This window comes from Tribolium castaneum, chromosome 1 (genome assembly GCF_031307605.1).
Source record: "Tribolium castaneum strain GA2 chromosome 1, icTriCast1.1, whole genome shotgun sequence".
Taxonomy (NCBI): domain Eukaryota; kingdom Metazoa; phylum Arthropoda; class Insecta; order Coleoptera; family Tenebrionidae; genus Tribolium; species Tribolium castaneum.
This window is the reverse complement of record NC_087394.1, coordinates 25,566,240-25,590,551: the sequence shown is the minus strand read 5'-3', so window position 1 is coordinate 25,590,551 and position 24,312 is coordinate 25,566,240. Positions and strand designations below refer to the sequence as shown.

The 24,312-nt window shown below is 34.9% G+C and overlaps 1 protein-coding gene and 1 long non-coding RNA gene across 3 annotated transcripts in view; one reads left to right on the top strand and one right to left on the bottom strand.

Moving 5' to 3' along the window:
• LOC135267057 (uncharacterized) overlaps positions 1-24,312 on the top strand; it is a 105,763-nt gene that overhangs the window by 11,966 nt on the left and 69,485 nt on the right. The gene's annotated exons all lie outside the window — the stretch shown is intronic.
• On the bottom strand, positions 241-23,307 carry LOC103314693 (N-myc protein). Of its 2 annotated transcripts, none has more exons than XM_008201323.3 (3): positions 23,036-23,307; positions 20,129-20,922; positions 241-1,810 (listed from the first exon to the last, which is right to left on the bottom strand). In XM_008201323.3, the coding sequence occupies exons 2-3, from the start codon at positions 20,808-20,810 to the stop codon at positions 1,299-1,301; spliced, it is 1,194 nt and encodes a 397-aa protein (XP_008199545.1). In that variant the 5' UTR covers positions 20,811-20,922; positions 23,036-23,307; the 3' UTR covers positions 241-1,298. The 2 variants fall into 2 exon arrangements, with proteins under 2 accessions (XP_008199545.1, XP_008199547.1); XM_008201325.3 differs by having other exon boundaries at positions 20,129-20,919.

Here is a 24,312-nt window from a genome sequence, read left to right as displayed (position 1 = left end):
CAATGTGTATTTCGTAACTTAAAGGAACTAGAATAGTGGTCGCGACCACCGATAAAAACTATAAGACTAATTATATTACAACCAATGATTACAAGTAGTTATTGTATTATAAGTACAAATAACAAAACGAAAAATTAAAAGTAATGTGGTTATAACTTGTAAACATTTGCGCTACCACAAGAGGGTCATAAGTTAGAGAATTGCCCTGCGTCACTATGCACTTGTATGAAAAAGAGGAAAAACTTTTTAAACTATATATTTGGTCAACAGCGAGGTTTACATCACAGGTACATGAACTTTGCAGAAAATGGCAGTAAAAACCGAACATCGCAAAGCAATTTTTTTGTGTTTTCTTTTATTTTTTTCTCATTTTTTTGCGTTTAATTTCGTATTTATCAAAAGTATAAAATACTGTAAAATATCATGAACACAACAATTCTCTTGATCTTACGACTACTATCAGAGCAGACGCGCTTCAGGAAGACTAAAAATGGACAATATATACAAATCAATGACATAAAAAACCGCTATAAAATACACACATAATATACACACTGTGAATTGATTCTACAGGAGCCCACGAAACTAAACAAACTTATGATCTACTATCACAAAACATGTAGCGCGTGAACCGAACCGAACCTCGCCTATTAACCAATTTTTACAAATTCCACTGTCATTCGATTAGGAAGGCACTCAATGGCCACAGAATCGTAAATTTTGATCGATAAAAAGAGGAGGCTGGAAACTAGTGGGCCCCGTCAAACAAAAATATTGTCCTTGAAAAAATTTTCCTTATCCCTCGACAAACATAACATATAATAATATAAAAACTGTTAAAATAAAGACTTAAAATAAATAATGTACAATCGAGGAGCAATTTGCGTGTGATTATTGCTCGACTAAATCAACTCTTGGAAAAATGAAAAACAAAACTGAAACACCGATTTCTTACAAATAGATCAGAGCATTGTATCACAAACAAATTCAAATCATCACAAACTAGAAAACATGCATGCCTTATTGCAAATGAACAATATTTCCTAATCGGGTAAATAAAAATAACAAGCACAAAATTCATCCTACCCCTAGTTGGCGGGGCAACTAATCAAAACCCCCGCCAGTAATAAACAAAACAACGTTGATAAATCACAGTTAATATTACCCACAGCCCCCTTGCCGGACAGACAAGTCTGTTCAGTTGACGTTTGTCACTTGAAAATTGCGCTAACCTCGAAAATGTTGCAACAAAGTTTCCTGTCCTTCAAGGGGGCTGCGCTATTACCTATTCGAATAAGTTAGCGTTTGGCGGCGCAATCTCGCCGCAACTTGGCCAAATGCGCCCTATACCGGGCCTGCTGTTGCTTCAGCGCCTCGGTTCGCCTCGCCAGCGCCTCGTGGGTGCTTTGCAGATCTCGACAATATTGGGCAGCCCCCCGCAAAATGAGCACTTTGGCAGCTCTCTGCTTCTTGCTGATATCGGGAATCAATTTCTTCAAATCGTTGAAAAGGTTCCGTAAATCGATTCGCCGCTGTCTCTCCATGTTGTTATGCAAGTGGCGTTTTTCCGACGGTTCGGGTTCGCTGTCGCTGCTGTAGTTCAGGCGGCGCTTGTACTGCCGGCTCTGCTTGACTCGTCGGGGGGCTTTCTTGGGGGGCTGACGCACCGGCATGATGGTCTTGAGGCCCTGGGGGAAGCGGCTCTGCATCGTGCGCTGGATCTGGCGGCGGTCTTTAGTCGAGGGGTTGGTGGGCAGGGCCCCACCGGGGGGCTTCTTCTCGAGGGACACCACATCGATCTCTTCTTCTTCTGAAAGAGAAAAGTTGTGGTAAATTTGGCTGCGTCATTTCGGGCGAGGGTAATGACTTGAGTTGGCTGTGAGCGAGGCCAAAGGGGGCCCCGCAGACGTTGCGTCATTTTCGCGAGACCACGTGGAATTGACATTAGACGTCGATGACTTGGGCGTGGTAGCGAGCTCGAGGCAAAAATTTTTATTGTTTGGGGACCGGATGCAAAGTGAATAATTTCGGTTAAAATAGATTATGTCATTTGCTTATCGATTTGATAACAGATTGAAACAATTCATTTTGTATTAGATAATCATTGTTACATCCGGCTACGTTTTTCGAGGAATCCTTATCATTATCAAAATTCGGTGGCTTGATTAGAACTTAATTAAATACAAGTGCAACGATAAAAAAATTAGAGATAATAAAAAATTAAGTGTAAAACTCGTTTCGAATTCCTCGACGTGTGAAATCATCATCCGATTGAATCGCAAGAATTTTTGTTCCTATCAATTATTGGTACAGTGGAACTCGGTTATAACGAACACAAAAACCTTCTGAATTTTCAAAAGTATCAACAGTCAAAATTCAAGGCTAGTATTAGCTGTATACTATAAAATTGCCAATTTTTGCCATTTTCTCTCAAACTTAGCTGTTATTAATTATTCATGCACTTCAAAACAAATAATAGCTAATGTAATTTATACTCTTTCAATGAGTAAAAACTGTTTGTATTGTCTCTTATGTTGTAGTTTTTTTACTTACTAAAAGAAGTGTTGTTTTTGTCAATGAGAAATAATTATTTCAAGAACTTAGCAAAATTTAATAACAAAACATTGTGATTAACAACTACGTATATCAAAAAATGCACACAGTATAGAGAGGGCGTTTTATGTAAAAAAATATAAATTTTGTACAATTTATTTAAATATTTTAACATGCCAACATTAAAAGTTTCATTCCAAAATTTTTGGAAATTACGAAAATTCTAAAATACCTTTTTCATCTTTAACTGAAAACCCAAACTTCAATTATCACGGATTTAACTTTAAAAAATTAAAGATTTTTATACAAACTTTAACCCCTGTTTAACATAACCCTCCTGGGGGTGGAATTTTTAAAAAGTATGAAACACGTGTGTCTTCATTCTTTTCTAAAAGCCTAAACTAAAGAACTCTCGTCTAGTGATAATATTTTCGATTTTTAGTTTTAGTATCACTCGGTATCTAATATTAGATTTTTTTTATTTGTGGAGAAAAACTAGATGTAAAATTGTTTAACAATGTAATAAATGAATTAGAACCCAAGAAAAGTAGGTGCATTATTTGATAAATTCAATTGGCGAGTGATTTCAGGCCGGGACCTCATTCTGGCCTCTAATTTTAAACAAGGAAGCGAATGCGCCGATTCTTAAAAAATTGAATGACAAAAGCTATTTGTTTTCTTGTAAAATTGGAGCGCTCGGTTCTCATGATTCTCCAAAAATTACCGAAAAATGCAAACGAGGACGGGCCCTTTCGCAATCGTCGTTAATGTACGTAATTATTTCTTACTTAGGTAATGAAACTTTCTCAAGAGAAGTTGACATTTTGCGTGTAGGTATGTACGGCGCGTTTTTTTCATCGCTTACATTTAATTATAATAAACTTGTAAGTTGTTAAGTCAACATGGAGCACGTCAATTATGCGTTGTCTGAGCATTAAGTCGGCAATTTTAAAGAGTTTACTGATCTCGTAGAAGGTTAAATAGTAAAATTAGCGTCTAATCACTGGAATCCTACCATCATGCAAAAATTTATTTTCGACAAATTTTCACGCAAAAGCGATGATCTAAACGCAGGTTTTTTCCGGCTTCTGACCTAACATTCCCTTATAAGACGAAATTGCAAATCATCGAATCCATCATTGGCTAATACAGTTTTTCGATTCAGTCAAAAAACGCCGAATTTTATTCACTTTATTCTAAAATTAGACGATCTGATTATTAATAGACTCAACTTTTTCTACTCATTCCCGATAACCTCTTTTATAACAAAGTGACATTGATTTTTTTATTTCGTTACTATGTCAAAGATTTTATTTTTAGCTCTGCCTTATCGCATAAAAAGTGGTCAAAAAACCCCCGATAAGACTTCCTTCTGAAGCGTTCTCTCGGTACCACTCTGAGTTTGGGGAAAATTAACAGATTTCTTCCCTCTCCTTATCTCGGTGCAAAAAACCGATAAGACCTTTTGAGCCGTACCTCCGGCACCACCTGGCCCCTTTCTCAATCTAGTTTAATTTTCTTGCAAAAGCGTTGTATTTGCTTGATGTACCCCCTGAATAGGGTCGTTCTGATCCTTGCATTGTATTCAAAATCAGCTAAGGGCATTGTTGCTGTTTTACCTGCACCGAGTGTGGGTGTTTTGTTGTATAATAGGAACGCGGAACAATGTCTCTGTGACCGGTTAGTTACCCGACAGTCGCTCCGAATTTTGTAACCGGTAATAAAGCTATTCCGATAAGTTTTAATTGTGAGATCAGACGGGAGCTCTCTAGTCCCTCTTGGAGAATGCTGCCCCGAAAGAAACTGGATCCGCCAACTGCTTTGCTTCTTGTTTCTTCGTTCGCTGCCTCCTTTCACATTCCATCGCGAGTACCTAACGGATTTTCGACCGAAAATGCGGTTCTTCTGTCTGACAACCTGTCGATATCACATGTGCAATCGCCAAGAAATTCGACCACTGGCCTGCCATTTCCAAATTAAGTTGGCAACAGTGAAAATGTGGCATGGCTGCAATAGTCACTTTGATCTTCAAATACAGTGAAACTCGTTTACAACGAATGCTAGGATACAACGAATGAAATTGAAATCCCCGTTTTAATGCCCTATAGTCGATTATCTTTTTATATTTAACTGTCAAAGAGCCTTCAGGTTGGCATTACCAGAAATTGTATTTTTTTTATTAAGATTGGTACTAATTTGTACCTTTACTCTTTTACTCATTTACCTTATACCTTACACTTTTTTATTACGAGCTCCCGAACTATAACTTATGTGGGAGTACGGTTTTAGAAAATAGGAGGAAAAATGCAGTAGTAACATGGACAAATTTTTCACAAGTAAAAAAAGCTTTTAATTTGAAAAAAAACTCATGCCATCACATCTTAATGAAACAGATTTGCAAAATATTAACCAATTTTGGAAGTTCGTAACTCAGAACTCGTCTGTACTGAACACCCCATTTTTCAAAAATGGAATTAGGCGCTAAAATTATCTAGACCCGTCCCTGTGTTCCACAAAAGTCAAAGTTTCTCTGCGAAAACGGCCCCAATTTCTTTACCTGCGACGCGCTAAATAAGGGGTTCTTCTCGGAAGTTGTCGTTATTATAATAAAAGAGCTGCAGCCTCGGGTTGCGGCCTTTTTCAAAGCACTTCTGCGAATTTGAATAAATAAACAGACGAGGCCACTCCGACCATTGGGCCGCTTCCGGCCCGAAATTCACAAAAAAATTCATCAGGCCATGAACTTGCAGAGAAAAGGGGCAGAGCCCCGCCAGGGGGCGGCGACCCCTCGTGGGGTTACCTTATGCGTCGCGATGTCTTGCGTCTAGCCGTCGAGGTCATTTGCCGCGTCGATATATTTAGATATGGGGCTTTTACGACTGCGGTCCAGGGCGATGCGTAAGCGACGACGCCCACGCATGGATCGGTATTTGCGGCGTGCACTTTTCCGGCGGCGGGTATTCCCGCCGCCACCGGGGAGGGAAAAACGGCGGTGTCTCAAGGTCGGCGACGCGACACGACGCAGCTCGAAAATTTCACTCACCTATTACGTAAAATTTAAAAAAAGATACGACGCACTGTTACGTTTTACCTTTTGGAAATGTTAATTGATAATTAGAATAAATTTGGGTTTTTATTGGTGAATATTGATAAGGTCGGTGGAGGAGGGAATGAATAACGAAACGGAATTAATAAATTAAAGGAAAATGGAATTTTAAATTTAAATTATTGGGTGGCTCGCATTGAATAAGAATTTACAAATTTAATAAGATTCATCAACTAAGTAAAATCATCTTCAAGTTACTTTTGAAAATAACAAATCTAGTCGCTACTTAACAAGCACCAAGTAGATTTGTTCTGAAAATCAAAAGTCTACTTTCGATTCACTTTGATAAAAACCATTGTGGTGCAAATGACTAACCTCGTTACCATGACAACTCACATAAAACTTAATGCCAACAGTACGCTATTTGCACCACAACAGTTTTTATGTAAGTGAACCGAATATATCTATAAGTATCATCATCAAACATCGAACTATTATCTATAGATTAATATTCAAAAAGTGTAGTCTTATCAGTTTTCGCCCTTATAAAATAAAGTTATCAAAAAAAGTTAGGAACATTACTAAATTTTTAAAAAATTCTGCATGAAAAATTTCCCTAAGACTTTTCACTTTATGAGTTGTTGTATTATTGCGGTTTTGTATGTTCTAGTAATAATTGTTACTCTTTTAAAAATGAAATGTGATAGCTTGGCGTATACTAAAATAGTACCAATAACCTTTACTTTTTTCCAAAGATTCTGAAGATAGATTTGTTCTTCACTGATATCATATATCTATCATTAGACTAATAGAAGATGTCTTCCACTCGAGATTGTACTCATTATTAAATAACGATTTGTCATGATTTTACGCAGACATGTCTGTCTTATTAAGAAATTAAATACAATATTTATACAAGGTGTTTCAAGTTTTAGTGCCGTTCAAGTTTTTTATTTATTGCGTAATTGACATGAAAACACACATAATATGACAATACAAAAAAGACCCTATAAAATAATTAAGAAATTATGAAATAAAGGAAGAATGAAAAGATAAAACTCTTCGTGTAATACAGTAAAACCTCTCAACAACGGACACCGATGGGGAATTTTTAATTGTCCGTTGTGGAGAGGTGTCCACTAATGGGAGGTGAGAAATTTTACTATACGTTTTGTTACGTTCCTACAAAAATGTCCATTGTGAAGAGGTGTCCGTTATTCGGAGGTGTCCATTAAGGGAGGTTTCACTCTTACTGTCAATAACTTTTTAAAACATTTTTATTTTATTTCCTTGTCTTTTTTGGCTCAATTTTTTCAAATATTTTTCATTTTTAACAGAAAGATAAAAACGTGTATTATCTAAAACACTATCAAAAATGACAGTTTAAAATTAATTTGAAATTAAAATTGACGTCATTACTCAAAAATGAATGACATCAGAAATGTCATGGTGCTAAATGTAGCATTTAGGAAGATAAAATCGACATGATCGGTATTTTTTTGAAAAATCACTCATAAAAAAATATGAATTTTGTGCGTTACTTTTGGTTCAGTCTGTATTTAATTTACATACTTGTACACTTACAATCAAATCTTATGTTTTTTATCAGTTATGATTGAGTCATAATCATAATATAATGTTTCAGTTTCAGAAAAGTTGGAAGTAAAATAACTTCAATGTATTTTTGTAAAGAAAAATGTACATATTCCCACAATAGTAGCGAAAATATTTGTTTTACAACTTGAAATACAAGTTACGAAATTACCAAACGTACGTATTTTTAAGCGAAAAGCATTTAAACGAAATTAGCTTGCTGGTTCCGTGAAACTATGAAAATGGTTATTTTTGATGCATTTTGACTTTTACCCGGATTAAGCATTTTTTATCACTCATAAAATAATAAATAACAAAATCTGAAGGATTACATTTATCAGTTGGCAATTTTTGGTAAAGCATCCTAAATTTCGTTCGGTATCGTCCTGACCCTCTTGGAATTGAACTTTTTACCCTGACCGGTAGAAAGATTTAGAAATTATCACAAGAATTATCACCCGACCTTTCCGAATCGGTCCAAAAATTGGCACCGATTGCCGACGATATTTCAATGAAAAATTGAATAAACACGCAAAATCTTTTTTTAGCCACTTTCCAAGTGTCAATGCCACGGTTTTGAACTTGCAAAATGCGCATTTCTCACACATGGGAGAGGAAGTCCTTTTCCGTTAGACGGAAGGAAAAAAATCGAAAGGGTTCCCATCGGACGCGCGTGCGTTAAATTTCGCAACGCGACGACGGCGACAGGAAACCGAACACGTGTAATAGACGTCGGCGACCTTGACATAATGAATGAAAAAAAAAGCGCGGGATATTATATCGTATAGTATAGTCGCGACATGCGTGCACGCAGATTATCTCTGCCAGGCCGTTTCTCTTCCATCAGGGACACGAGGAGATTAAGCCACCTACTCGGACACGCTGCACTGACACATTTTTTTTGGCAACGCAACACCGGCCCAGCACGTGCGGATTTTTACGACTTTTGCACAAAAAAACAATAAAGGGGATGCGAAACTAGGTACACCCGACACAGTTGAAAATGTGCCCTCAAGGGAAAACTACACTGCGCACACTGTACAAGCAATGTTTAAGAAAAATAATAAACAAAATAGTTTTTTACTTCCTCACAGACCAGTTGTTGTTTTTTTTATTTTATTTTTAAATGACATTATTTTTTATATATTTATATAGGCTGAAGTTGAAGTTCACAAACTAAAAATATATTTATTAAGCACAGGATGTTGCATACAGGGTGGTGAACCAAAGTTATACAGGGGTCGCTAAAAAGTATGGATACAGTTTAATATTATAAAAACTGTTCATCAAAACTTATTGAAATTTGCTATATTCTTAAGAGAGATGTTTATCGAATTTCTATCTTCAGTTGTTTTGAGGATATAAGACTAACTTGATTTTTTTTAAATAGCAGGAAGGGTCAAATTTTATATTTTTGAGAAGAGATTTTTTTCTGAGTTTTATGGTGTAACACATGCATAACGTATTTTTATCGAACTACCTAATAATATTTTAAAAAAGGTAAAGTTTTGTTAGCCTTGGAATTGTTGTCTTTATCTCTCGTTACCTCTTTGCCGCTTCAACTTTGTCCAAAAAATAAGTAATAATAATTGTGAAAATAAGTTTTAACTGTAAAAGAATACATGTTAATAAAAAAAAGCTTAAACACGAAAAACATGTTGTTAATGTTAAAAAGATGTTCAAAATGATTTCCACTGATTTCTTGATTTTTTGTCGTTATAAACAACCATCATAAAAATTTCTATATGCTCCGTTTCACTTAAATGTAGCATTGTTAAAGTAATTATTTAATTTTGGGATAATATACAAGTGACAGATCGCTAATAACAGTATTTTCAAAGCTAACTTAGTTTTAGTTTTCCAGATATCGAGAATTAAATTTTTTATGAATTTTTTTTACCTTCTATTAAAAATAAACGTGGGTGTATGTGTATTTTCCGGCAAATTTGCAACAGAAAAACTTAGAATACCTCGTAGTTTCAGCAAATAGTCGACTTTTAGTTGAAGCACGCAGATAATATACAGAGTGTGTCAAAGCGCGCAACTCATTTTTTTCAAATGAAACATTTAATGCATAAGCTTTCTTTTCTAATGGTATGGGGTTTGCATAGAAAATGGCAAATATTTTTCAAGATTTTGTTACAAGAAAATTTGTTAGCCTAGAATCTCTGTCAAATGGTAATTTATTTTTTGATATGTACTAATGTGACTAATTACATTAGTAATTTAATTATTACTTGATACATAAATGAATCTGTCACCAAGAATTAATAATAAAATGAATAAGAAAATATTTTTTTTAAAACTTTAAGAAATATTTTAAAAGTGGTACTTTTTTTAAATGCCTATGTTCGTCAAAAAAATTAAATTACTTCAAAATCTAAGTATAATTGACTAATACAGATTTAGATCAAAATCATCAGTATTAAAAGCTAGAGTGCTCCATTTAACAAAACGTAAGTTTGTACTGTAGTTTATTTCTGAAACACTCTGTATAATTGAAAATAACGGTTTTTGTCACCAAATATTTATTTTTCAATTATTTAAAGGTCGAAAATAGACTTTTTCAACTCGCCTGGGAGACCCTGTATATTGTTGCTAAGCCCGCCAGAAACTTACTATTTTTTTCTGCGATTTAAACGTAATTTTTATAGAAAAATACATCAACTGAGTTTGAATCCGTTTCAATTAGGTTACAAATATTTAAAATGATTCAATTTAGGAACAACATCCAATTGTAAAAAACATTTTGTTTATTACTTTTCTTAAAAACTCTTTCAAATTTTGCGTTCACGCGCTTCGCCTTCAGACGTTCTCAGTATTCTGAATATTTTCAATGAAGCGAAATGAATCTAAAATTTATTTCGATTTTTACAAAATACCAAAAAATGTGTGCTTTGTGTTGGAAATGTACGAGTGAATGTATTGCGAAAGTATGAAAACTGTGATAAATTTTGAATCACTCTGTATAATTAAACAGGTCGTTTCCACAACTGTTAGATAACCGGTTATCAGAATTTTTGCATGTTTGTCGTTGCACTTTAGCGGAAATTGAAGCAAACATCAACATTTGCTTTACATTTAATAATGCAAAAGGATGAGTGACGTCACGCAAGTAAATCGTTTAATATTTACAATAAAAAGTCGTGTTTTAGTTATCATTCACACTTGATTTCACATCCTTGAAGATTGGGTGCTCATGAAACGTAATGTAATTTTCCGAAAAGGTTAACAAACTTTGCAAATAATATAATGTTAAATAATTCATGGTTGTCCTTACCACGCTCCTTACATTTCCGTCAAAATTTAATACGCAGTCGCCTCCTAATTGTTTTAATTTGGCGTTTTCGAACAATTTTCAGGGTTTGTCGCTTAGAGATTACAAAACGGTTCTCATGGACTAGTTCGAGATAAGATAAGACGTGAAGAAATATTGAACATTATCTAATGTCGGTGGTAAATAACGGAAATCCAAACGAAAAACAGGAACTTGAAGAGAGCTGTTGAGGTCAAACGAGAGCGGCGATTTTCGCATTGTGGTGCATGAAGCAGAAATTTTTAATAATTTCTAGATGAATTTGCTAAGTGGTTCGTTTTGCACACCTGTACTCGAAAAAAGGACGAGTGTCGCTTCCTCGCGAAAGGGCATTGCCACTTGGAATTTTTCCCATGCCAACCCTTCAAACTCATGAATGGACACAAAACGAAGCGGAAGTGTAACGAATATCCATGGGATCGGTTTACTCCTAGCTCGAAATTAATAGAAAATGTGCAACATGTCAGGCTGGTTTAGGTTACACGAGGAAAGCGAAAGCTTTGATTTTTCCATAGACGAAAATAAAACAGCGGTTGGCACACTTGAAGCCAGTTCAATGAAACTGCGCATTTTAATTCCGAGGTGCGAGAAAATTTAATGAATGGAGTGCTGCATTGCGACGAGACGACCCTTCTTATCATAAATGATTTAAATGGAAATAAGACTACGAGGGTAATTAAATTGGGAATTTTCCGATGCAGGGAAAGGAACTCTCAAGGCTTCGAAAATCAACCTCAAAATAAATAAATATTTACAAAGTTTGCGGGAAATGACTGATTAAAAAATTTGCAAATAATATAAAAAACGCAAACCACTAACCGGTGATAAAACGATGACTTGTTACGTCAGTTATCTGTCTCCAAGAAAAATTCGTAAATATTACGAAATAGCACCGTCTTGAAATAGACATTTTAAATAAGGTCCGTTTTTTTATTAATTCCGAAAACTCAATTTTAAGTACCATTTTATTACATTTAAAATCGAAAATTTCATTCCCATTTCAACTGAATTTTCAATATAAAGAGTGAATTTTGGTTATATTTATAAATTATTTTATTATTACCGATTTTTTATGTTTTAAGATAATATCGTATTCTGTTGCTAGTGTCTGTTTGGAATTTTTATTTAGGATCAGATTTTTTTGCTTTTAAGGCTAGAATGAACGACATACGAATTCTAAACATTTTTTGGCTGGAAATTTTACACCAAAAATGCATTAACATTTAAAATTGAAGTTTTTATTTTTCATGCGAGGTCCAAAATTCGTCTTTTCAGATCTGGAGTTGGCTTTGGGAACTATTTTTTTTGCATTGATATAAAACGGGAAATATGACTGATTTTTCATATACAGAGTGATTCAAAAGTGTCGGAACAACTTCAGCAGGTTTTTTTTTTCAAGCAACTTTTTTTTTTAACTTTGAAGAGCTGTAGAAAAGACTAACAATTTTTGGTCATAAGAAGAAGTCTTTTAGACCTTTTTTTAGAAAATCCTTCGATCTTAATCCCAAAATTTCAAATTTAAAACCACAATTTTATAGTTATAATTAGATTTCTGGTTTTTAATCCAGGAATTGTAATTTTTAAATTTGGAATTTTCACTTTTACACTAATTAGACTACATTCCGAATTTACACTTTCACAATGGAAATTATTCTCTTAAATTTATTCGTGGTGTTTTAACTGAAAGCTTTAATTCAAAAGTGCGAGCACTTTTTGACAACTTTTAATTAACTAATTTTTAAATTTGTAGTTTCGAATTTAGGTCTTGCAAAATTATTTCCATGCATTGAATGTGAAACCCAGCATATTGCCAAAACTTTGAGTAATTTGAGAATTTCGACTATAATAAATAAAATAAATGAAAATAAGCTAAATTTTGAATTTATATGTTGTTATTCAATGTCATGAAAGAGAGGATGTCTTGTGTTACAAAAAATCCATTTTGAAAAAAAATCTTACACGAAAAATAATTGATGATTTTACGACAAAACGTCCATAAATGTAATAAAAGTAATTGTTTAGTAATTAATTAATTTTAATAATTTCAACTTAAAATTTACTGCAGAATTCCGCCTTCTCCTTCTAAACTAGGAATGTTGTTGTTATACACCCGAAATTCCATAATTTTATTTAATCAAGATGTGTTTGTTCTTCTGCTTAAAAGAATTTTTATCCCAATTTAATTGGCCGAAAAAAATCCGCCCTGCGGAAAATTTTAAGTGCAGAGGTTAACAAAACCCAAGTCATCAAAATTGACCCGAAGACTTGCACGCTTAATCAATCGAATGCATTTTATTGGAGATTCCACGCCAGTATATCGAGAGCCAAGGTTCTTTAAAATGCCTTCGTCGAAAGAATGTCCGGGTTTTGAAATATTATAGCGCTTCGAATAAAAGAAAAAGGTCTGAATTTGGCAAAAAATGGTCTGTAAGCCCTGAAATTTGTTTACCGTCTCGTCGTAAACAAGCAAAATATTAATATTCTTGTGTGAGAATGTTGCGCAAATGCCACCGGCGGGCACGAACAAGTCGCGACCTGTCTGTTCCCGTCGTCTTCTCCTCCGGCAGCTGCAGCAGACAAAGTCTGGCCCGGAGTCTGCGTCCTTTCTCTCTCCACCTCATCCCAACCAAACTTTATAATAATAAATTTGCCCGCCGTCTGACCTAGCAGCTAGCTCATGAATGATTTTATTTCGCGAATAGAGAGAGACTCGACCTTCGAGTTACGTTGTTCTCCTGGTCATCGACACTCGGAGAAGGACACCCGAATTGCGACGTCCAATCGCGAACCTTGCTCTTATCATCACACACGATTTTCGCGACGCAAGCTGATAAAAACTGCCATGTATGCAAATCGTCGAAAGGCCAAGGAAAGAATAGGTCGAGCGAATTTGCGATTTAAAAATCGATTGAGCCAAGTTGCCAAGACCTTAAACTTGATGAAGAAAACGTGGTCGCAACACGTGGGTGAAGAGGCGATAACGAGAGACATGAAAGCCGGAGCAATTAACGGAATTGGGTTAAATGCGATAATCTGCAACTTTGTTGCTAGTTTTCAGCTATCGGAGATATAAGCGACACTTATCGAAACTAATTTATTACGGTCATTAACTTACTATTTACCTATGAGCGATTGCGCTACCAAATTACTTCGTTTTTATGATCCGATAAAAATTATTACCTTCGATTCGCCTCATCTACACACGATTTTAGACCATTCAGGGTCACCAATAAAAGATTTTGATAAAATGCTCAAAATTACGCGATTTTTAAAGCTAAACTTTGCACAATTCGAAAAAGTTAAAGTGGTGAAGTTCCGGAACTTGTAAAAGAACTTTGAAGAAAAAATCAGAAATTTACTTCAAGTGAATGACGTAAATTGAAAAAATTAAATAAAGGTTGGGACCATTGGATCTAAAATAAAACAAATTTTGGGTTTTCTAAAATACAGAGTAAAAAATCAGAATTCCTGTTTAAAAACACAAAAATTTCAGATTAGACTTAGAGACGGAATTTTAAGAATTCCAGAGTTTCAGTCCAAATTCACAATCTAAAATTCTGAGTTTGAAACACAAATTTCCGGTTTTTGTCCAATTACCTTTAACAAATTCTACAATTTAACAACTTGGATTTAAAATATAGAAAAAAAAACGGTGCACATCTGGATTACGATAAATTTATCAGTGGACTTTCATTAAAAAAGTAAAATTATGCGATTTTTAAAGCTAAACTTTGACTGTTTCAAAATCCGATTTCCCAATTCCAAAAAGTTCAAGTGTTGAAATTTCGAATTACATTGTTGAAAAAAATGTTTAAAACTGAATTTTGAGTACAGCTACTTTAAAACCAGAATTCCTAATTCAGAACAGTTAGAAGTTAAGAAATTCTGAAGGTTTTTTCGGATTCAAAAGAAAAAAATCAGAATTCTAGTTCACTTAAATGACAAATGAATTTAGAGTTTGAAACCATTAGATTTAATTTTTAAATAAAACTTAATTACAGTTACAGTCCGGGGTTTTCTAAAATCCAAAGTAAAAAATCAGTATTCCGGTTTAAAAATTCAAAAATTTCAGATCAACCAAAGTTTCAGTCAAAATTCACAACAGAATTTAAAACCCACAATTCTAAATTCTAATTCCAAAGTCAAAATTTGTAAAATTCCGAGTTCAATTGACTTCAAATTCTACAATTTAACCACTGGGACTTAAACTATGGAAAAAAGCGGTTGCACATCTGGATTACGATTATTTTATCAGTGGATTTTCGTTTGTAGACCAAGCCGAGTGTCGTAAAATAATAAACAAACCCATTAGCATGCGATAACGCCTCTTAAGTGGACCACTAACATCGATTACCAAAACATTGTTTATATTTTTCCTGTTTTCGGGTGTTAATCTCTCAGCGAACATGTAAACTCCCGAGACATAATTCAAGACCGCACGTGCCTTTTGTGTTATCTCTCGCTTTCATATAATAATAATAATGCCAAAGCAAATTTGGCGTAGGCTATATCACTTCGTAGGTGTGTTTGCACAATGCAAATTTAAATTAATTGTAAAACTTTCTTCATTTCGAACGAAATGATACCAAACATATGGTACGTAATACGACATCTGGGGGTCACTTAATTATAGTCAAACTCTCCCGTGAAACGGAAAAGCACTTGTTATTATCTCGTCAAAGTGATGGTTTTTCTTCGCTGACTTGTAATTGGATAAATCTGAGATAATGTGAAACAGACTCGAGGGCCCTAACTACCCACGGAAAGACATGACGCAATCTGCCATCTGTGCTTCGACAGGAATATAGGACGCCCCCTACGCCCGATATCACATCGATTTGTTATTTGTTACACGAAATAGAATATCTTTGGAATAAAACCCCAAACATCCACGCTACCGAAACCAAACACTTTTTTATTTCGCCAAGAAATTATCTATGATAATCAGTAGCCGTTTCCGAGCTGTTGCGACATCTCTTCAGACGCTTTATCCCGTTTGACGCCTTGTCAAGAGGAAGGTTAAACAATCTGAATTTTCGAGATACGTTATCTCGTTTTTTCACAAATAATGCAGTGTAGTATAAAATACACGTGTCGCCGTGTAAAATTAGCAACACTGTGGCGTTTCATTGATAAAGCAGCAGCAACTTATCACGGTTTTTTTTCTCACGACGAAAGTCGTATTTTTTATCAGAGGGGGGTCGTAAAAGGTTAAGTCGCTTGGAAAACAATCGTCCGCAAGTAGGTTAAATGTGACATAACAGGTTTCTTCACCCATTTTCCCTCCCTACAGGAAATCCACCGGCCATTTGCATAATAAGCCATGACAATCCAATTAAGCAACGATGCATTCGATTGATAAATAAATTCTTCTTCATTTTCACCTCAATTTGAGGAATGTCACGCACGTGTCTTGTCCATACTACAAGGCTTCAGATGTATTGTCCGTATGACCTTAAATTTAATTGTTAATATATTCGTCTGGCCATTTTTAAGTTAATTTTTGAATGTAAATCACCCAACTTATAGGTTTTGGTTCAGATCCTTTTCCATATTTCTCTCTTAATTTATTACTTGAATTAAACTTTTAAATTTTTGAGACGAGTTTTACGGCCCTTAATTGGCACCGATTCATTAAAATAAAGGGTGGTGACCACACATCACATAACACGTGCGTCGACGGTTTTTACTAAAGCGGAAGCGGCAAGTGACAAAGTTCAAACGCCCTACGTATTTTCAGAATTTGGGGTCAGGAGACGGTAATTATAAACACAAATTAACGAGCCTTGCTTTCATGCCAAACGCTCAAAAAAACTAAGTCTATTTTGATTGGATATCATCAAAAAACCCACTCTCAGACGGAAAAAAGGAACATCAAAAGCCTAAATCCAAATAAAGGCAAGCCGCGTTTTTGAAATCTTCAATATAATTATTTTTTGGAGTTTTTAGTCAAATTTTCAACAAGTTACGTATTTGAAAGTCGTTATGTTAACAAAACAGTTGCAACAAAAATGACGACTGAATTCAACTTTTCGCACCTTTAGTTCCAAATTTTTTTATGGTTGAACTTCAATTCAAATACGGAATTTTTTCTTAAACCCAATTATAAATAAAAATCTCAATTTCTAAATGTAAATTTTCGAAGTCGGAATTAAAAAAAGATCGATTTTTAATTAGCATACAGAGTTAGGTAAAAGCATCAAGAGTAAAGGATTTTGTACCTAAACTATGTACCTTAAAAAAACAATTAATACATCATAAAGTACTTAAAAAAAACATTGTTTTTAAACCAGTTTTTTTTATTATTAAATTATTAAAGTTGAGTTCTGAGCGCTAAATTAACATTTAAATTCTAAAAGTAAAAATTTAATAATCCGGATTTGTAAATTCAACTTTTGAGTCCAAAATTCGGAATATACAGGATGAGTCTGTTATAAGGTAGCCGCAGAGAAATTAGCGTTTGCTATTGAATACAATTTTAAACTATTTTTCTTCATGAGTATGATTTTTTAGAGAATTTTTCTATACCTCCTTATAACTACAATTCAATAAAAATATCTATTAACATCAATAAATTAAAAATATTAAAATCGAAATTTTACTACTACTTAAGGAATTGTGAAAAAAAAAAACAATTCACAGGCACAGGGACCACAGAATTTTAACGGTTAAACAAAAAATTTAAATTTTAGTCGAGATTTTAGCTGGTTGCAATCCTATCGTAATTTTGACTTTTAATAATTCTATAATCAATAAATTTTGTCGAGTTCAAAAAATTTAAATGTTTTTTATTGCTCATAAATAACCTTAAAATCTGCCATGTCTGTCATTAGAGTCCTAAATTTTGTCCAGTAAACATCACGTTGCCAAAAAATCTTAACCTTGAAAAGAAAACTGCAACCACATTCACGCTGTGAATCGTCTAAAAATTATACAAAATTAAAAAACAAAAGTTCTTCTTCAAAATCAATTGTTATTTCTGTAAAAACCAGGTAAAGTACTCGTAAACCTTGTTAAAAAAAATCAACTTAGAAAGTTGTAAGAAAAAATAATTATTTTTGGTCCAATGAATAATGTTTCTTGAAAATCTATTTCTGTCCCTAAACGAGACTAAAAGGAAAATTCCTTGTTACGCAACCCATGAGATAATACCACCATGACCTTTTAATCTCGTTTAATACCGGCTCATAGGAAGGCCGTTTAGTGGAAAAATATTGGTGTTGTTGCTTTTTGACCCTTGTCTTGCATTCCTTCCACCGGAAATGCTTCCATCAGTGTAAACAACAACACATGTCGCAATTGTGTTGTATCGATGAATCAAAAGCGTTTCCAGTGATTATCTGGTATGAACGAGTCGCCGGTGTACGTTGCATAGTAGATCTGGGTGCATATAGCAAATGCGTGCGCATTTGGCGGGAGAAGGCGCCGAACCTCCGCCACCAAGGCGCAACCATTCAACTCTAAACTTTTTATATTCCGGCCGCGTGCTAGTTCCACGAAGTTTATAAGAGACCGGCCGCTTAAATGACTAATATTTGATGACTGGATTCCGGCGTTACATTCCTTGGAATGCATTCAATGCCTTTCCATTTTGCTTTTGCAATGGAATTCCAGCTAGTCGCCAGCGCACGGATTTTGCATAGAAAATTCCTCTTGTTGTTCAAAATTCTATTACATAACGGCGGTTATTTTCGCGATAAAACCACTATAAATAAAATCGAAACCGGAAAAACATTAAAACTTACATGTGCATGCAAATAACGGCTCACACACCGATTAAACTACAACTATTCTTATCAAGCTTGACTTTGTGGGAAATTGAATGGCCGTGAGAAACTGACAAAATTTTCCAATCAGTCAAGAGACCCCATTAAAGTGTCAGAGGTGAACGCATCCAATTCGAGTTAAATTCGGACATTACGAGCGTCAATAGATAAATATTAAACCGAGTATTAATAGTAGAGTATACACATTTAAATTGCGAAATCGCGGCCTTGACGCTTTAAAAAAAAGACAAACTATGGATCGCATGTTATAAATAATTACATCGCACACCACGACCCGATTTAGACCGTAGTACAAGCAAGGAAATCCAGGATTTTTAATCGGATCGCAGCTGGCCGCGACCAAATTTCGGTGTAAAATTACCGGCCTGTGACTTGGAAATTAAGTTGGCCACACTGAAGATATGATTGACACGTGCGCATCGTACAGTCAAAGGCCACTCACATTTTTTCAACGACATTATTAAGAAAAAATATCAACTTTTTTCTTTTTAAAACAATTCAGTCTGGTACCCGCCCCCTAGGTATTTTTTTTAATGTTTAGAAAAAAGTATAACAAGCTAAATACAGATATGATTAAAGTAACGCATAAAATTCGTCTTTGTGAGCGGTCATTTTTAATTATCTAACATTTTTCTTACCGCCTAATTAAAAATTAAATAAAAATCACAAAACTTATCCATAATTTATTAGTAATTAACTAATTACATATTCTATCTTTTTGTTCTTATTTCTTTCTTTAAACATTCTTTTTTTATTTTTATTTCTTTTGATTATTTCTCTCGACAATTTATCTTCCTGTTCTTATTTTATAAAGGGTTACTTTTATTTTCTTTTATTGTTCAACACTGTTACAATTTTCGGTTTTTCTCCTGTATTAGGAACTTTTGTCAATTTTTTGTTTTATTTTTTTATATTTACCAAAAAAATGGAGGCATGGACTATAAAAAAAGCAAAAAAATGAGCAATAATAAAGATACGAATTGTATGCCTTAACTACTTTAAATAACCCTGTATATTGTAATTTCTTTATAAATTGACAATGAATTTAAATTGTTTTTAAGGGTCACTAAGTTTTTAACGCAGCTAACACACTGGATCTTACAATTTTTAACGATCATTACTATCTATTATTACACTGCTCTGAAGTAAGGCTGTGATTAGAGTTGTACAATCACAATCAAAAAGAATGTCAACCCTACCAACCGGGCCTGATAGCAAATGACTAAAATGTTTTAGGTCAAATTTCAACAAACAGATTAGTTTACAAAAGATTTGTGGCTGCGGTTTAAGAAGTATCATTCTTTACGATTGTGACTGTACATTTGACCAGCCAAATTTTGACATTTGAATGGTAAATTAAAAAGTCAATTGACTTATTTGACAATATAATAAATATGCGTGTTCTTTTTTTTCTACAATTTTTATTATTTTTATTTTTAATTTCAATGGAATGTTGTTGTGAAAATATCACACAAAATTAAAATTTCTGACCGGTCAAACGTTCAAAGAGAATTGTGTCATTTGACCACGGCAAAACTCTAAGTCTAATACATATTTTGAATTAGAAATAAATTGTAATTACCTATCAAATGGCGCAAAAAAGCTTATATTTTTTAACAAATGTCATTGCAAAATAAAATTGATAGCCTGACTCAATTACCATTCCATTTATTAAGCGTTTAGAAGATTTGTTATATGTACCTACTTCTTTGTGAAAATTAAAAAAATACAGGGGGGGGAAATACCAATTTATAATTTTTGACAAGTTTTGTCAAAATTATCAAATTTCCATGACCAAGTCGGATTCAATAAAAACGTAAAAAAAATACTCACCGGAATCAGAGGGCGTGTCGATGCCCAAACTGCCGGAATGCACTGGCGCCGTCCCCTTGTGGTAGCTGTGATCGGTGGCGGCGTAGAAGGCCCTCATGTCATTTTCGTGTTTTCTCCGTTCTTCATCGATTTCATCTTCTTCCTCTTCCTCCTCCTCCTCTTCCTCGTCTAAACCATCGTCGAAGAAACCCCAGGCGTCGTCGTCTTTGAAATAATCGGACAGATCGGCATCGTCCAACTCGTTCTCAGAGAGTGCCGATTGCAAGCTCTGCAGAATTTGCGTGGGTTTAGTGTCCTCATCGTCGGAAATCGGCGGCGTCTGAATCGAGTAGTGCAAGGAGGGCATCATGGGCACCACGGTGTTGGGATCCACGCTTATTTTGAGGTCTGGCTTGAGGAGGCTCTGCTGGGGCACCTGCACGACAGGTGGCTTCACATCGCCAGGTGTTGTCTTACTATTACAGCTTCGATTTCCGTGGGCGCCTTTGCAGTGGCCGTTCCACATGCAGTCGTATTTGACTTGACAGTTCTTCTCATCGCAGAGGAAGGAACAGGTCGTTGAGCAGTCAAACGACGACGAGAACGGTTGCAGTTCTTCGATTTGGAACTGCTTCCAGATGTCGTCCGACAGGAGATAGTCGTCGGTTAACGTCGCGTCGAACTCGATTTTAAATTCATCCATGGGTTCTCGGATTTTTTTTCGTCTACTTTCTTTAACTAATTACTATTTTACGTCACTATCACTAATATCACAATTTTGCCCTGACTTGAGGCTCCCGCCGAGACGGCAGCTGCTGGAAATCAAGAAGAAAATAACATTAGTGCAGCTGCCTTTCTATTACTCATTCCGTATTACGGAATCAAAGACGGGGCAAAGATGACGCCACCTGGGGGTATTTTTATGGTAATGGACGGCACCCCACGTTTGATTCGGACAGAAATCACGACAATAGCACTTTCCCAGACCGCATGAGTGGCATACAAGATTTTTTCTAAGGCGCTTCATTAACTTCAATGTCTATTTTTTTTCATGTTCTACTTAAAAAATATAATTCTTCCTTACAAAAAATTTTAGTAAATTACGAAAATCGTAAAATCTTACATTGCTTGATCCAAAAATGAAGAAAACGTGAATAGAAATATCAAATTTTGCTTATGTCTTTAGCAATTTTTGGAATATAAAAAATTAAAATTTCTCAAAAAATTAAAATTTGTGGATGTGCCAACACTGGACATTTAAAAAAAAAAACGATGCCACGTTGTAGGCTGGAGTTTAGTGACTTTAATTTTTCTTTTATTCATTATCATTTTCTTTCAAAAGAAAAAAGAGGAAGCCAACATGTTTGAAAATTAATTAAAATTTTTGTTATTGAATTAGATCTAGTTTTCTAGTCAAAATTTTTGCTTATACTTTTTTATTGTTTTTTTTTGTAACATCGTAGGATGGGCTTTAGTGACTTATTTATTTATTATTACAATTACATTTTGTTCAAAAAAAAAATTAAGCCAGTATGTTTGAAAAATAAATAAATTTTTTTACTGAATTAAATACTTTTCTAGTCAAAAATTTCACTTATACGCAGACTGGGCTTTAGTCACTTATTTATTCTTGGTAACAATTTGAGCGTATTTAATTAATAGTATGTAAAAAATCTTGTTATCTGGTCCAAAATTCCTCTCAGCGCTGCATCATCCTCTTACGACTAAATTATCATGAGTCACGCAATCAACGGAAGGCGGGAAAATATGTGCAATGTTAATATGTTCAAGAAATTAGACGCTACTAGTGAATCGGGATTATGTATGAAAAAATCCATATTAATGTCATCGAGCCAAGGCCATTTAATGGGACAATTTGCACACAATTTTTCATAAAATTTCATTCTTATTTATCCAGCACACGAGCAGCAGATGAACAATACGTTTGTTTGTAGCTGATTTAAATAAAAATACGCTCTGGCGCCGATAATTATTATTAATTGCTAATCTATGTACTCGGAAATTTTATAATTGAAACCATGAATAAAAAATATGCACTTGCAACAAACAAAATTCCGAGGAAAATAAAAACACGGCTTAAAATTATAACACAGATAATGTGATAAGATTTTTTTTAATTTGAGGACAAACTTGTATGCACTCAGATAAATCGGTAAGAAAAACAAAAATAAACATATAATTTTGATGTGCCTGATCTAGTTATCAAAAAATCCACAATGTAGTAAAAAAGTCATTCGCTACTTTGAAAAAACCTATTATCTTATTTATCTTTATTAAGGTGGATTGGCGAAGCACACGTGTTACGAACATGTCCTTGAGGGGGTTTTCCCGTCAAAATCTAGTAACCGAATTTGTAAAAAATTAAAACAGGTGTTGACTTCTCTAAATGAAGTGCATCCAACTTTTTCCGAGAAAATAATCGGCAAGGTCGCCACAAAAACCATTTTTCCCAATGCGGTGAATGTGAAACACTGTAAACGTGTCTACTTCCGATGAAAGTTGCACCTACACAGCTAATTGCTTTGCTCTACCATATGTGAAATTTCCGAAATACCATGATTGGGGTACTTATCCACGTGAGGTGATTTATGTGTCAAGGTGTTTAAAAGTGACGTTTCGTCGGGTTTGTGCCCATCCTCAGACATAATACTATAAATCTAGTTACCTAACGTCATAAGACCGGGTCGATGGCGGCAACGTTGTGTAATTATTGGAATTGGAGGAATTCGCCACAGATTTATGACCGAATTGTTTAAACAAATTATTTATGAAGCGTTGAATGAACTTGTTGCTCGTCTCGACGCAAAATTGCACAAGTTGGCGGCGTCGCGGGAAATTGCATGAACAATCGAGTCACGACTTTGAAAAATGCGATTTTCCGTGGAAATTGTGAAAACCCAGACTCACCTTAAAGCTACGAGGTATTCAGTAAAGCACTTCTCGTACAGTTTTTACAGTTTTTTTCGGACACACGGTGTATGTAACACAAAAGCGATCGACGAAAATATGAGACACACGTTGTTAATAAAACCACTCTCCTTAATCTCTATGACCAACTTTGTATACATGCTTATGAAAAATATCTCTTGGAGAGACCTGAACGCCTGAGAGCTTGAACGGCCCAACAAATACTGACTTGAAGGAAGAATTGAGCACATTGCACGCCCCGGCATCGAGCCGGCTTTGGATGATGGGCGGTAGACGAGGTTAGGAGACCCCCCGCGCCGCTCCAACCTGGGCGTTTTCGCTCCTAATTGCACTATTAACCGGCTATTACGCACTGTCAGCTCCCTAACACACTAACCAGCAACGGTTTAACCGATTTTGGTGCCACAAACCGGCTGTCGATGCGTACTTTCAGTAAAATTTTACATCAATTCGGGAACTACTTTTCGCAGCGGAGCGGCATGACGCGGTTCAGGGGTGTACAAAATAGAGAGATCAAGGATGTGCAAACTTGGATGCGGATGTTTGCGCTTGCCAGAGACGGATTCGGGCGCATTGGGCCCTATTGACACCGGATTGCGCTGGAAAATGCCGAGCTATTGGGTTTTGTGAGAAAGTTAGCTACTTTGACTATTAATCCAAATGTCATGGTTTTAAAGAGAAATGTCATTCGATTGCTAGGAAATAGCCGTCACTAATATCTTAATAAAAATAAAAGTAATGCAGTAACACCAACTGATAAACGAAGGTTTATTAGAAATACATAATATACAGACTGTTCCCTCTGAACGCCACATGAAAAGTATTGGAAGTTCTAGTAATGATATTTATCTGGAAATTGGTTCTTAGCCACAATCGTTTAGTTCTTCCGGTTACACCGGAAGTATCACTCAACTTTCTTATTTTAAATGGAAAGATATGTTTTTCCTTGCGATTTGGATTAATCGAGTTATTTTAAGGAAATTTTTGTCAGCTTTTCCTATACCTAACTTTAGCGGTTTTCAAGATATTTAAGGTTTTTTGAAAATATTTGGATTTGCCTTTTTCTCTTCAAAAATCGATAACTAATCTTATTTGGAAAAATAAAATAGAAAATCTATATCTGTCTTCAATGCGCTGAAAATTGGAAATAGAAGTTAATAAACTCTAAAATTTTAAGATTAAGTTTGGACGACTTACTAACCACAACTATTTTGCATAGTTTCAGTGGCGTACCTGCCATAAGGTAGCACCCTGTA

Excerpts from the sequence above, each read along its gene's own strand:
- LOC103314693 (XM_008201323.3), bottom strand. The coding sequence starts at position 20,810 with ATGGATGAATTTAAAATCGAGTTCGACGCGACGTTAACCGACGACTAT. Across the intron at positions 1,811-20,128 it reads CGACACGCCCTCTGATTCCG|AAGAAGAAGAGATCGATGTG; the intron begins GTGAGTATTTTT and ends TTTCTCTTTCAG.